General features: G+C 44.7%; 1 protein-coding gene across 1 annotated transcript in view; it reads left to right on the top strand.

Annotated features, from left to right (window-relative positions):
- Positions 1-15583, top strand: part of NSUN2 (NOP2/Sun RNA methyltransferase 2) — a 503790-nt gene that overhangs the window by 153788 nt on the left and 334419 nt on the right. The window contains exons 9-10 of the mRNA XM_085606101.1: positions 859-989; positions 5146-5219. Coding sequence (XP_085462227.1) covers positions 859-989; positions 5146-5219 — 205 coding nt within the window. The remainder of the gene's footprint in view (positions 1-858; positions 990-5145; positions 5220-15583) is intronic.

The raw sequence follows: 15583 nt of genomic DNA, 5'->3' as shown, positions 1-15583 counted from the left end.
GACATATTTTCTATTGAGCGGACCCAGGCACATGGATCTTTGCTAGACAGCATTAAACAACCCCATCTTGTGTGCTGAGGATATGTATGTGCCCTCTCTCGTTTTCGTTCTTTCCCTCCAAAAATCTACCAGCTCATGTGCAATCAGCAGGCCCTGCAGCACTGAGGATGACTGATGATCAAGATTCCTCTGTCTGCATGCCTCCTGCGCCTCCGATGTATCTAGGATATACTTGAATACAGTATTAAAGTCTCCCACTCCCCTGCAGTGCTCTGCTCCAAAGATTTTGGTGTAAGTATGCGTCATCTACGTTGGGTCCCTGTACATTGATTCGATATGGCGTGCACTGCACCACCACAAACCTGCCTTTGTCTTTCGCTATCCTGGCGAGGGGAGCAAATGGATCCCTTTTTTTTGTAAGAATAATAAACCCTCTCCCCCTAGCTAGTGTATGATGCTGAAAACTTGTGTGATGCCAAACTGTTGGCAATTGATTGACTTCACCTTTGCAACAGATGGCGTCTCTTGTAGCACAGCATTCTCAGCTTTCTGCCTACCATGGTATGCTAGGATCTGGCATGCTTTGCACTGATTTTTAAGCTCCCTGATTTTCCAAGTAATAAAGCAGGGTGTGCCTGGTCCATTGTTGCTAGTATTCCTGTAGCCCCCATTGTCTTACCATAAAAACTCTAAATTAAGAGGTGTATATTAAGGTGTCCTAGTGAGAAATAACATTCTCGTCTTCCTCGGTTCAAAAAGCATTATCTTTTGTAACCCTAAGTAATCCTTTCAAGTACTCATCGTAGTATTCGATTTAGTGAATGGTGTTCACCATCTTTCAACTAATATCTTCTCCAGTTTACAGCTGAGGATTGCCACCCGTGGTGTTGAGCAGTTGGCAGAAGGAGGCAGAATGGTGTACTCCACGTGCTCTCTCAACCCTGTTGAAAATGAAGCCGTCATTGCTTCTTTGTTGGAGAAGAGTGAAGGTGAGTGTTTATTTCCATGTTTTCTTGGTTCTACTCGTTTTGTGGCTCGTGCAAAGTTTTTAAATTCTGGTCTCTTGAGAATTTATTTAGGAATGCTAAAAAGGCATGAATGGGGTAAAGGAGTGAAGTGGCATTGGACTGTGCAACATGAAGAAAATCGCGTAAAAGCAAAATACTTTTTTATCAGTTTAGTGGATTATGGTTAGTTTCTGGTGGAGGAAGAGGGAGTTATGGGCAACATGTATTTCTAATGAAGTTTGTGTTTTGCAAACGGTACAGAAAAATACAATGGTCACTGGTCACGGAGAAAGATAAGGAGATGGAAACTCCTTATATTCTATGGGTTTCTGAAGTCTTTATTTTGGTAGATTTGTTTGTTACTCCGTTTTAGTTCCTTCTTGTTTGTGTTTTAATCTGTAACTTGGAGTGAGAACTAAAGACTGACTTGGGTGTTTTGCAGAATCGGAGACTGTAGAGAGTGTTTATGGGCAAGGTGGCAGACATGGATGGGCTATGAGACCAGCCATAATTAATTCTCTTCCCATGTTTATATCTTGATGTTGCACGTTGCATAAGTTAGGGCTAACAATGAATAGTCTCTACTACTTTCAAGAACTCTTCTGCCAAGCTGCTACACACATTTAACTAAGTAAATGCTCATCATGGGCAAATGTGGAATTTGACTTACAGAGGACTTTACCACAGTTCCATCAGAATTATATTTGTGGTGCAAGCACTGCAGGGGCTTAAGGCCATGAGTATTTGTGAGAAAGTGCCCTCTTTCTGCATTGTTGCCCCCACCTTTTGCTGAATTGCTGATGTGCTTTGACTGCGTGCCCTGGGCTCCTGCTAAACCGGTACCCAGGGCCTATGTTCTTTCCCTAAAACTGCATTGAAGCCTCAAACCAATTGGCATCTCTAGCCATAGGCAGCCCCTGGTAAATTGTACCACAGGTACCCAGGGCACTGTGACCAGCGAAGGTCTCTAAGGGCTGCAGCACTTATTGTGCCACCCTTAGAGGTCCTGTACCCTGACACACACACTGCCTTTGCAGGCTGCGTGTCTGGGTGCAGAACAAAGTGAAGAGTCGACATGGTACACATCCCTGTGTGATATACCTACAACCCACTGCCCTGGCATAGATCAGTGACCCCTCTAGCTGGGTGCACTATACCAGTGGTGAGGGTCCAGGTGCATGAGCCCTGTACCCCTACAGTGTCTAAGTACATTCTTAGACATTGTAAGTGCAGTGCTACCATTATGAGTATATGGTGCTAGGAGTTTGTCATTACGAACTCCACAGCACCATAATGGCTACACTGAAAACTGAGAAGTTTGGTATCAAACTTCTCAGCACATTAAACCCACACTAATGCCAGTGTGGGATTTAATGAAAAATGCACACAGAGGGCATCCTAGGGATGCCCCCTGAGAACTAACCTACCACTAGTGTCCAGGCTGAGTGGCTGCTTTCAGCTGCCACCACCAGACACGTGTCTGGACCCCTGGGTCGAGAGCCTGCTGCTCTCTGGGGCCTGCAACAATGCACATCCTGGGACGAGGTGCCAAGCCTCCTCCCCTAGGATGGGAAGGGTTCACGAAGGGAAGCTTCAAAGGCTTGCCGCCTTTGTGAGATTCCCCAGGCCAACTGGTCTCCACTGCTTCTGTCCCCCACTTTGGGCGGGAGAACCGGTGGGAAAAACTAGTGAGGATGAGAGGTGTGCCCACCTCTGCCAACTCCACCCCTCAGGTGGGGGGAGGCGAGGTGAAGCAAAACTCTCAGTCCATACCATCTCGAAGATGGGGGGACTTAGCCAACCATGGACAGGCTCATGCTCCCCTCCCACTGGAGGGTGGTATAATAGGGAGTGTACCCACCCCAGGGAAGGGACCCATTGGTCCCTGCCTTTTATCTACCTGTAACACACCTAAATCTAGTATTTAGGAGCACCCCTGAATCTTGCATCCTCAGACAAGAACCTGCTAAAAGAAGGACCGAACAGCCATGCAGCATCTAACAAGAGGAAAGCGCCCACTGACTTGGCCCCAGCCCTACCAGCCTGTCTCCCCACTCGAGCCTCCTCCTGCGAAATACCGGTGTGTCCTGCAGTGAGCATCCTCAAAAACCCCGGAGGACCTGCCTACCATCAACTACAAAGACTCTGTCTCCCGTGAACACTGGATTTGTTCATCTGCAACCTCTGGCCTGACACCGCAGATCTGCCCCACTCTGCACCAGGAATCCACGGCCCGAACCCTAGTGGGCAAACACCATGAGGAGGTCACCCTGGTGATCCTGAACTGAGATCCGGCGACCCCTGACCTTCCTCAAGCCTCCAGCCGACGCCTGCAGCCTAAATCCAGAAGGCCCCCCAACCGCGACAAGGAGCTGGTAAGAAGATCCGACCCCAAAAGGCACCCCTGCAGCCGACGCCCCACGGCCTTGTGTGCCCAAACTGACGGTGCCTAACCAACCCCTAACTTCCCAACTTGCGTCTTGAAGTGGTGGTCACACCCAGAAAACCTTCATCCCCGAGCCTGCAGTGCCTTTGCAAACCGGAGGTTCCCCATTGAAACCAACAGGGCGCCCGAGGTCGAAACAGCATCCTGCCGCCCTAGTGCCGCTGAGGGTGCAGCTTTGGTGCTACTTTGTTTCCCCATTTGCCCTGAGCAAAAGTTCAGGAGCTTTGCTCCCACAACCCAGTGGCCTGCTTGCCAGCAGCCACCAACCGGAGGCCCCCTATTCCACATTGGATAACATTGGGCCTCAGCACTCTGCACCCGGCCGCCCTAGTGACGCTGAGGGTGTAACAAGAGTGCATCCTTGACCCTGGGGGAACCCTTGTTCTAACCCCAGAAGCTCAAGTCCAAAGACCGATTACTTACCTGGTAACCATTAACCTCATTTCTCTCCATAGGAACCTATTGACTGTTTTTCTCTAAAAAATGTTTTAAGCGTGGAGTTGATTTGTATGGAAACCTAAAAAATAACAATTTTGCGAAACTGACTTTACTTACCTTTTCTCTAGGAAATGTCCCAGTGTGATATCTAAGCATCTCGCACCAAGTAGAAAAAGTAATGTAAAAGTAACTTACCTGTAATTTTCATTGCAAAGTCGATACAAAGTATATGTACAGCATTTCACAGTATTGCATTACCAGTAATTCAAACTGTAACCATTAAAGTACATTTACAATTGCATTCCAAACTGTACATTTACTGCAAAGTACTTATCAACTTACCTGTGCTAGGCTTGCTTGGTTCAAGAAAATAAAATAACTAAAAGAATATTTTTATACAAAAACAATTGGTCTGAAGTTCAGTCTTTGAGTGTGTGAATTCATTTGCTGAGTGAGTGTGTACAACAAATGCTTAACACTGTCCTCTGATACTGCCTTACTGCTCGACCACACTACTACAAATAGTGAGTAAGGTGCTATCTAACTTCACCTCTGCCTACCTATGGGGTTCCACTGGACTCTGTGCACACTATACCTCACTTTGGTATAGTATATACAGAGCCAGCTTCCTACAGTATTGGAATTTCTTACTGTAGGGTTTGGGGGTTAATCTGATCACATATCTGTACATGAATTGGGACACGGTCAAACAAAGCAGCTGGAACTTAGTTACTGCCTCGGTTGGTTGATCAGAACAGATTATCTCCGGCAAAACATACGCTGCTCCTTTTTGCTCAATTTTAAGTCTTTTGCCCTCTGCTTCACCATCTCAGATTCATCATTAGTTTGCCTTATGTGAAAAATACTTGTGTTCCCCTGTGTGAATCTAACCAAAGTGTGGCACTCTGATGCACCATATACTAGGAGGGAAGAAAGAAGCACTTACTCGTCTTTGCTTCTTTATTTTATTTTCCTAACGAAGATTGTCTGTTGATTTTGCCTAACTGTTTAGTACTTATATATTTTTGCCTTTATCCTTGTTTTGTATTGCGTGGTTTGGTACTTCAGTACTACTGCTCGTAGTTTGGCTTTTGCCTAAATTATTTAGTTTTTGCGAGTTTGCAAGCTTGAATTACATTGGCAGAACAGTTGAAATAATACAAGGGCAGCATGTTAAATCGACTATTGCCTGTTCTTCACAATTGAATGTATACAAATATATATGAAGTGATTTGTCGATGTACATTTCGTTAGGTGCTTTGGAGCTTGCTGATGTCTCTTCGGAGCTCCCCGGTTTGAAGTGGATGCCAGGGATGACCCAGTGGAAGGTAATTACATGATAGATTTTGACTGGTTAATATAGCTTTTCTGAAAACTAGACTAGTGGTGATGGAATCTAGTATTGAGGCCTCACATCAAATGCTCACTTCTCCAGAGGATCACCCATTTTGTATCCTTTGATTTCCAGAGGTATGACACCCTTCAGGTCTTCCACCTGGCAGTGACTTGACAATGGAAGGCAGCAAGCGTTGGGTTTAAATGCATTCCTGTTTCCACTGATGCCCTTTGTGTATTCGTTGCTAAGCATATTTCGAAAATATTTTTATCAGTACGCAAGGAATGTTTTTCTAATTTTTACATACTGCAGAGTACCTGGCCTGTTACTTTGAAATGCTTTGAAGGATCTTTAGTGTTAAAACTTTGGCCAGAGTAAAGAGCACTGACAAAGTAAATTGTTTTAGCCTCTGTATCGCTGCAAGTTTCACAAAGCTTCACTAATGCACACTGCTGGTATGACCACCATCAATACAAGCTTCCTTTCAGCACATCACTGAGATAAGGAAGGCTCTTTCACACGCAAAATAGTCCAATCGCTCGCAACCATTTAAGCTTTCTTTGTCTGTCAAGATCTTATATTTTTTGTGATTTCAAGTATAAACAATGACAAAACACCTGAAATGCAGCAGTAATGTTGAGACCCCCACGGGTGAGTAGTGCGCTTACAATTCCCTGATTGATTGATTGAATGTCGGGTTGGAAACGATTGATAAAAACCTTCAGGAGATGGAAGATTTTTGCTATTGTCATGTACACGTTTAGCTGAGGCGAATTTTCATTCCCATATTCAGTTGTGGAGTATCAGTTTGTCATAATGAGTTAATTTTGTAGGCAACATCTAGAGTATAGTCAGATGTTTGAAAGCCCAGTTTTCTATTTCTCACTTCGATTGCTGTTGCAACTGTCTAGTTCTGGCGGCCACATCTGGAGTACTGGACATGCCTAAATGGCCATGTCTTGGTGCCTCACATTAGCCATTGTTGCACTTTGTAAATCTAGCACCTCCTTTTAAAAGAACCAAAATGGTGCAAATCTAATGACGAGTGCCTCCTTCAGGGTCAGTGGTTTACTAAGAAATTGCCGTTGGTCATCTGTGAGCCAAACCATTGCTATCTCCTCAAGATAGGAGGATATCTCAGAAGAGACACCTGGGACATCGGAAGCGTAGAGCTCCTGATAGTAATGCCGAAATTCGGCCGGGTTACACTCTCCACCTGTGACCAGAGCTCCAGAGTCTGTTCGAAGTTCGGTTACATAGTTATGCAGCCTATTCGGATGCAATAAATGTGCAAGGGTGTAACCTGGTCGCTCCCTCTTTCCGTAGCGGCAGGATGTGGCGTGTCTGCCCATATATACAATCTCCCTATCTGCACGTTCCCGTAACTCTTATCAACACGACCGAGCGCTGGTGTAGTTGGGCATCCCTACCTGCCACAGCTGCAAGGGGTTCTCGACACGGTACAATTGGATGGGTATATCATGGAGTATACCAGTATGTTTTGAGTTGCTCACTCCATGGACATATGCCTTGAAGGCCTCCCTCAGAGTGGCCCGAGTAGAAACCGTTCCCGCATTTAATGCAAAACATTCGATAATAGATAGAATCAAGAAGCTCACTACAAAATACTTTATCATAAAGGGCCTCACTATGGAATCGGCAGGTGCGTTCAAAGCTGCATCCATACGGAATTCGTAACTTAAGCAGAACAGGACTGTAGCGTCCGATGAGAACAACGACCTTGGGAACCCATAAGTGGACTTTGTCTGAAAGGAACCAGTAGTCCTATTGTGTCCAGACGGAGTAAGGTGCAGAGTAGAATGTGAATCATGGAGTGGATGGGTGGTGAGTGAGCCACGTAATGAATGAGTCAGTGATATAATGGAATTCTTTCCTAGCCCGGGATTGGTCACTCACTGGGTTGAGTGCTAGTGGAGTCAGTTTGCAAGCAGTGTGGCATATTGAGGTCGCCACCCAATATTACATGGTCTATCTCCAATCTATCCAAATGAGAATATAGGTCCTGAAAAAAGTCTGGGTCATCAACATTTGGGGCATATATTTTTACTAAATGAATATTTTTATCTGCAAGAGTACCTTGGAGGAATATGTATCCGTCGTCGGAGTGGCAGGCTTCATAGAGAAAGGGGACACTTTTATGAATCAAGATACAAGTGTCACGAGAGTATGAGCTATTACACGAGAAATAACTATGTTGGCCCCAGCTTTTGGCAAAAATATGATCAGTTTGAGGGGAGAAGTGAGTTTCTTGTAGGAAATCAAGTTTAATATCCTGTTTATTCAGGTATGATAACACCTGCTTCTCTTTCCGTGGATTATTAATACAGTGTATATTCCACGATATGGTGGAGAGGTCAACCACTCTGGTGATAGTGAAGAAGGGAAATATAATGAAAGTGTGCGTTCCTGGAGGATATGTGGAATACGATGACGTGCATGTGGTAAATTGTGGTGTAGCAAGCAAGCATCAAAAGACAATCTTTCATTAACAAAACCCAACCCAACATGTCCCGCCCCCACCAGTTTAGAAGACGTCCAGCGATTCCCAAGTAATTAATTAAGCAAAAAAGAAAGCCCCAATATGTAGGAATTGGTGATCACCATGGGAGCGTAGTGACAACTCAGCCACCGATGACCTATTGAGAGGGAGATTATGCAAATTCAAATTAAAAAAAGACTTTATTCGGTTATAAAACATTGATAACCATAAAAGTACATGAGACATATTAGACACAGTTCAGACAATTTAAAAACAAATGAGGTAAATATAAAGTTTTAAAAGTACATAGGCTCAATAATCATTAAAACGTTATCGATTTCCTTAAACGAAAAACATTTCTAAGAAATACAGACACAGATGCTACCGTGAATATATCTTCAAGTTTCCGAATTATCAGAAATGCAGGGCGGCATTGTCTAAAATTCATATACTTTAAAATTGGCTTAATCCACCTTTCCCTTGGTATTGAATAATATTTACAAAAGAATAAAATATGAATATCCGATTGGGTGGATATATTGTCACAAGGGCATTTGCTGATTCCGGCTGTCCAATCATTATTGACAGGGAAACTCACTGTCCTAAAAAGAAACCCCAGTCTGAAACGTATCAGCAAAAACCTTTCATGTTCCGTCAACCGCAGGGTTAAATAGGGTTGAATAGCCTGCGTAGTTAAGATCAGTTGATGGGACATCACTGTTTTTTTAATCAACTCAGTGTGATCTCTTAAATTCACAAGGTGCATGATACATAACCTTTTCAATTCCTTTCTCGAAATCTTCACCATAGACTCGGGATCATCATAAAATTCGGGATGATTAATATAGCCACAGAAACGTTTAATATAACTCCGCCATTTCATTCGATGAGCACCCTCCAATTTTAAAGCGTCCCTCAGTATGAGACGATTCAAATGGCACTCGTTTGTAATCCATACCCTGTGCCACAAAAGAACCGGCTGGATTCTAATAATGTCCTCAATGTATAACATGCCAAGTTCAGCGTGGATGTTATAGGTGGATGTGCTCACAGGCGTAGTTAGGAGAAATCTCAAAGCTATTCACTGTCAACTGTAAACTAGTTACATTTGAGATGCCCCAAATTCCCGCGCCATAAGTTGCTACTGCCACACAACTAGATTTATAAATGCGCAATAGCTCATTGACTGGTTTCTTACCCATCTTTTTAATAAAAAGTTTGAGGGCCATTATGGACTTGGTGAACAACATAGTTCTCCCCTTGACTGCAAAATTCCAGTGGCCTGTGCAGAATTCCTAAGTAAGGGAAGGTTAAGATGTAATCTAATGGCTTAGAATCTATGAACATGACTTTTTTCCTCTGTTTTGTTTTGATGCCACAATTCATAGCAAAGGTTTTAGTGCAATTCACCTTCAGATCCAAACCGGTCATGAAGGTAGAAAAAGAAGTGATCATGGTTTGCATTGCAACGGGGGTCCTTGCCATCAAAACGGCATCATCGGCATAAATTAGTGCCGGAATATGACGTTTTGATGCCGTGGGCATATCTACACAATCCCTCAGCAGAATATCTTCTAACTCATTAATGTAAATTAAAAAGAGAAACGGGGCAAGGACACAACCTTGTCTTACTCCCCTCGCAATGTTAAACATTCTAGTACACTCTCCATTTAAACCATATCTGATTGTTGCCCTAGCCCCGTTATACAGATCCCTTAAGAAACAAATAATATTATCCTCTACTCCCAATCGTGTTAAAATTAACCATAATTTACTGTGCTTAACACAGTCAAAGGCGGAAGTTAAGTCCACAAAGGTTAAAAATAATCTCCCACCCTTGGCCTTGGTATACTTTTCCAATAAAATAAATAGGTTGAGATCTTGATCTACTGTCCCTACCCCTCCTCTAAAACCATATTGCAGGTCACTAATGATCTTATGCTCATCTGTCCATGACTGCAGCCTATCTAGGATGACCCTACCCACAATTTTAACAGTTGAATCGGGTAGGGATATAGGGCAATAGCACTTACAGCTTGCCCTGTCGCCCTTTTTAAAAATAGGTACTATAATTGATTCGTACCAAGTATTAGGGAGGCCAATCATACAAGCAGCATTCAAGAATCTAGTTAGTAGAGGAGCCCATAATATTAAGTTACTTTTGAAAACATCTACCCGTACACCATCTGGGCCCGGTGCATTGCCCCCCTGGCTCGAACTGATGGCCTTCAGCACCTCACTCAATGTAAAAGAGAGGTTCAAGCTCTTAAAATTAGTAGATGCTTTGGGCATATCCTGCTTAGTCAATTCCCACAAAGGGTCAGCAGAACTATAAAGGGACTCAAAATAGCTCACCCATTCATCCTCAGCAATTGCAATCTCAACCCGCGCCTTAGTATCGTCCTTAAAGTATGGTGAGTTAACTGCCCTCCAAAAAGCTGTCCTATCGCTCCGCTCAGAAGCTCCTAATAAATCCTCCCATGCTTCCTTCTTTATTTTAGCCCTCCTATTCTTAATTGCCAATTTGTAAGATTTCCGAAGCTCCCTGATCTGTTTCTTGTCTTTAACATGCCCATTCAGTGCCCATTTAAGTTTAGAGTGTGCCTTAGTACACTCTTGATCAAACCATCCCTTCTTATTACTATTATTTTGTTTTTTCGAACTGACCCACAAACTTTCCTTAATACATGTTATAATAATACTAAAATTATTAAATACTTCGGGGTCCTTGGACGCCGTGTCCAGGCAAGTATTAAAATATGTATTGCAGGCCTTAATTAAATTACAAAGAAAGTCGGCAGGTACAATTTTAGAGCACTTTAGGGCATATCCATTCTGTCTAGAGATAGTAATATCTCTTGATTGCAACCTTGGAATGCTATCGGAGGTGGCACGAGGGTCGATAATTTCCACCCTAATGGGAAATGGTCACTGAGGGATATTTCTAGTACATTATATTTCCCAATACTTCCCCTAAAACACGAGGAAATCAAAACATAGTCAATTACAGAAGAGAGTCCCCTGCCACAAAAGGTAGCAGAGAACGGAACCTCTGGTTGACATAATGTATTTGCAAACCCTAAATCGTTCACAAAGAGGATCTCATTCAAGCCACAATTTCCTCTGCCAGCTCTATTACAAATTGCACAGTTAAAATCCCCCCCCCACCCCCATATGGCAACAAACTCCTTTCCTTCGTTACAGAGTATAGAGTTAATTTCGGAATTTAGCTTTTTAAATACTAGGGCTAAGTCAGCCGAGGGAACATTATTGTATAGGTTAATAACCAAGATGCAAAGATTTTTGTTCATGTGTAGACCGACGATATGGTAATAGGTGGTATTATAAAAAAAACTCAATACTTTTACATATAAAACAATTGGAAACATATGTGCAGAGCCCACCCTTGGCTCTGCCATGTAATGAACCTATTGCCGGTGTAAAAACTGTTCTAAAACCATTCAAGTGAAACACATCTTTCGCCCACGTCTCTTGTAGGCATATGACATCCTGACCTTCAATTAAATTGAGCCAGAGCGGATTATCCAACTTGGCCCTATGTCCGGCAATATTCCAAAAAGTGATAGTCCAATTTTTTAGTCCTATTACGTGTGGCATGTCTTGAGTTGATGATCTTAGCTATGTTATTATCTATTTTTCCCTTTCTCTCATGTTGGGCCCCCATTTGTACAACGTCTGACCTTTCAATAAGTTTAAGTTCATTATCGGCCGGGGTCTGTACTACTCCATCTTGAGAAACCCCCTTTCCCCGACTGTCCTTTACTAAAGCGGGGTTGGTATTTACTACACAAATATCAAATACTTGTTCCTGCGCTGGTCAGTCCCCCCCATCCCCCACCCAAGCCTGATAAAGAATCAAATCTGTTATGGGTTGAAACATTAAATAGATTCCCTATCTGTCGGTGATAAAGGGGGTTATACGGCATGAGGCCACCATACATCGTGGGCGCCCTATAAACATTATATTGGTTTCCAGTATATGGGTACCTTTCTTCATATCGTTTTTTGTGTGGTCTCTGACTAGCAGCAGCAACGAAAGGGGCCGGTGGATAGAAATAACTTAAGTCCAAAGAAAAAATTCCACTAAAGGTTTCATGAATTGGAAATCCACTAATAAATTGCACAACTCTTGGGTCTCTAAAATTTACAATAATACAGTCACCACTAATTTCTTTAACTGTAGGTCCCAGCCAATTCTCTCTACGGACGTTAATGATTTCCCCACATAGGTCAGGTCTAAGAGGTCTATTTTTTCCTAGCCAATGCATGACCTTATTCTTTAGTTCATGCGGGGTTTCATCCCTGTTGTTTTTCCACTCCGGAACCCCTGCGAGTACAATTACATAAGGATAGGAATCCGGGGGGAGATCAACTCTTTCTTTGTCCTTTACTTTTAGCATCCACTATTTTATCTTATTCGAATGCCATATTATTATCTGGGGCCTTGGTTGTACATGTTTTAAGGCCATCTGTTTTAGTTTCTTTGCTGGTCTTTCTGTTCAGCGTATAATTCTTAACTTCCATCTTTCCACCTTCTTGGTGTGGCGGGTTATTACTGCCTTGACCCGGTTTGACACTCGCTAATGACTTTTGTATATTTTTGGGTGATGCAAAGGAGTTATTTATTATAGGTTTTGTATCCCCCAATTTTTTCAACAGAGCTGAATTATCGCGCGTAATTTTCTCCAAGGTTTTTAGCTGTATGCCTCTCCTTATTGTACGTTCCAGCAATGGGAAAATTAAGGACCTAACTAAATGCTCAATGTTATCCAATGAGCATACGGTGTTTCTACCATTTGTAGGCGGGCTTTTCGTTATGTCCACAATGGGACTTGTGTGTTAAATCTGTACTTTCTGCCTGTGTTGAGTTTTTATTCCTATACGTGACCCCCTTCTCTTGGCGCATAGGTAGGACACTTTTACTCTTCTTATTACGTGCGCCTTTATTCTGCTTTCCACCACGTTTACGTTTTAAATTTGGGACATTGCCCTCTGCTGAGTCTGAGTGAATACGATCTAATAGTGACTCACTACTAGTTGGCAGTAGGCTTGGCCGCCGGCCCGATTCCACGATTGGGTAGGCCATATAGGAATCTAAACTTGCATCAATGCCATTTATGTCAAGTACGGTAGAAAGTTCATGTTGCTGACATGATATTTGGGCATTCTGGGTCAATATTGATTCAGGAGATGGTATAGTGGCAATTTTCCCCTGTGATGATTTCCTCATGAACACAGGATCAAGAGATAATCGCCGTTCAGTTAATGCGATCTCATTCTCCAAAACAGTGACTGCCTTTGTAAAGAAAGCATCTATAGTACCAACTAATCCAGCTCCAGCACCCGTAAAGTGCGGTTTGGTTTTCAATGCCATATTTAAAATGCCTGTCTCGTGTACCAAAATTCAATAGGTAAATATACAATCACTAACAAAGAAATTTAAAATATACAAATAGCAAAATCACATATTTGGACAAAGCCTAAGAGTCTTACTGAAACATAAGAACGAACAGGGGGAGGCCCAGTCCAGTCTCCACCGGTCTCAGACGGGCTCAGACGGGCCCGCCCTTGGCCCAGGCTTCGCCCGGCGCGCGATCCCACGAGGTTTATTTAAGGTCTGGTGCGGGAGGGAGGGGCCGCTGGTGGTCACTCTTCCCCTAAGCCTCCTGGAGCCTGTAGTCGTCCAGCAACTCGTGGCAATTACACAAACACACCCTTGAAAATCTTCCTTGCGCTGCGCGACCCGCGAAGCGGGAGGCGCGAGGTTTATTTAAGGTCCGGTGCGGGAGGGAGGGGCCGCTGGTGGTCACTCTGCCCCTAAGCCTCTTGGAGCCTGTAGTCTTCCGGCAACTCGTGGCAATTACACAAACACCCCCTTGAAAATCTTCCTTGCGCTGCGCGACCCGCGAAGCGGGAGGCGCGAGGTTTATTTAAGGTCCGGTGCGGGAGGGAGGGGATTCGCTGGTGGTCACTCTGCCCCTAAGCCTCCTGGAGCCTGTAGTCTTCCGGCAACTCGTGGCAATTACACAAACACCCCCTTGAAAATCTTCTCTTGCGCTGCGATTATGCAATACAGAAATGAATCAACTGCTGGTGAATAACAATGAGAGAAGCTAAATGTGATACTGTGAACAATGGTGTCTTATGACAGTGGACCTGACAGTGCTGGCATATAGATCCCCAAACATAGAAGCAAATAACAATCCGGTTGAGGCATCACAGGGAGGGGAAGGCGACTGCCGGATATGCTCTGGTCCAGTGTGCGCAGGCGACTTTAGGCAAGAAGTGGGAGACCCTGCACGCATGTTCTTACAGGAAGCAGCCACATCAGCAGGGAAGTCCAAGATGCTAGGGTTTCCATTATGTTCCACCCGTAGGCGGGCTGGGTAGCGCTATTGTGTACCGGATCCCTAGTTAAATTTCCGTCGGGCCTTCTGCACCGTTGGAGTGAAATCCAGAAAATGTTAAATGTTAGCACCCAGGTGCCGAAGTGGGTCTTTCTCACATGCCAAGCAGAGGGTGACATCTCTGTCCCTATAGTTGAGAAGACGAGCTATAAGGTAACGTGGGGGAGGGGCGCCCTCTGGAGATCGAGGGCCTAGAGAGTGGTGTGCACACTTCACAGCGAAGGTAGTGGAGAAGCTGGAGTAGTCAAAAAGATCTGACCGGAGTTGTTCCACAAACACTTCAGGGTGCCCCATGTTGATGGTTTTCGATATTCCGGATATGCGTATATTATTACTGCGGGACCGGGCTCCAAGGTCCTTGTTTTTAATGGCCAGTTGTTTTAGTATACGTTCCAGCTTGTCTAACTGCCTCTGCGTTGTGGTGGTGGTGTCCTCCAGGCCAGAGATCCTTTACTCCACACCACCTATCCCGACCCCCTGTCGATCCAGCCCCTCCCCCAGTCTGACTATATGGCGTGAAAGGGTGCATCCTTTGTGCGAAAGCCAGCTTTGAGTTCAGCCATTATAGCGGACATATTGCTAGTAGCAGCCATGTCTAGTGCTCCGTCCATAGGTTCTTCTGTGTCAGAGTGGGAGCTGCTGCCCGACCGGTTTGGTGCGGTCGAAAGTGAGCCGAAGTTAAGGGTCAGTGCGACCCATAGTGCAACAGTGGTACACAGTGATAGCAGCAATGACAAACATTAGCCTGCCGCTCACTAATGGCAACAGAGAGCCGCCGGCCTGTATAGGTAGCTCAAGTCTTAATGACCATCAGCGGGTTAGAGCGTTGCTGCAATGTTGAATAGTGAGGGAGATGGGGCAGACCAGATTTGTCGGTGCACAATAAACCATAGTTCTCGGAAAGCGGGTAGGAGGCAATGCAATACCAAAATAGGCAGATCAAGACAGGACTGTGCGTAGATAAAGCAGGCCAGCAGCGGGGCCATCCCTGGGGGATTATTCAGTGAAATGGTAATCTCGCAGGTCACGTGCGGGGCTGTAAGATCCTCTAGCAGGCAAAGAAAGATCCAGTAGGCACCCCTCGAATGGCGGCAGAGTAGCTCTTCGATGTTGGGTATGTCATGCGCTAGCAAGGTTGGAGGGTAGGCACCCACCCATAGGCATGGAGCTCAGCAATACGGCTAGGAGAGGGATCTCAAATAAAGGCCAACACTCGCTGCTCACTCTCTAGTTTGCCGTCGGGCCCCCAGCCGCGGGCGCCACAGGTCCAGCCCCACATCGACCCCAGCCACCACAGACCTCAGCTGTCCCAAAAGGAGCCATGATCTGGCAGTCACCCAGCCGAAGGGTAGATGAAGCCCTGCTGGGAGGTGATGGGCGGGTCTCAGCAACTCCTACTGTCCACGCCTCATCGGGCGCCATAGACTG

The sequence above is a fragment of the Triturus cristatus genome, chromosome 5_1, assembly GCF_964204655.1.
Source record: "Triturus cristatus chromosome 5_1, aTriCri1.1, whole genome shotgun sequence".
Classification (NCBI taxonomy): domain Eukaryota; kingdom Metazoa; phylum Chordata; class Amphibia; order Caudata; family Salamandridae; genus Triturus; species Triturus cristatus.
The sequence above is the reverse complement of the archived record's forward strand: the minus strand, read 5'-3'. Positions and strand labels throughout refer to the sequence as shown.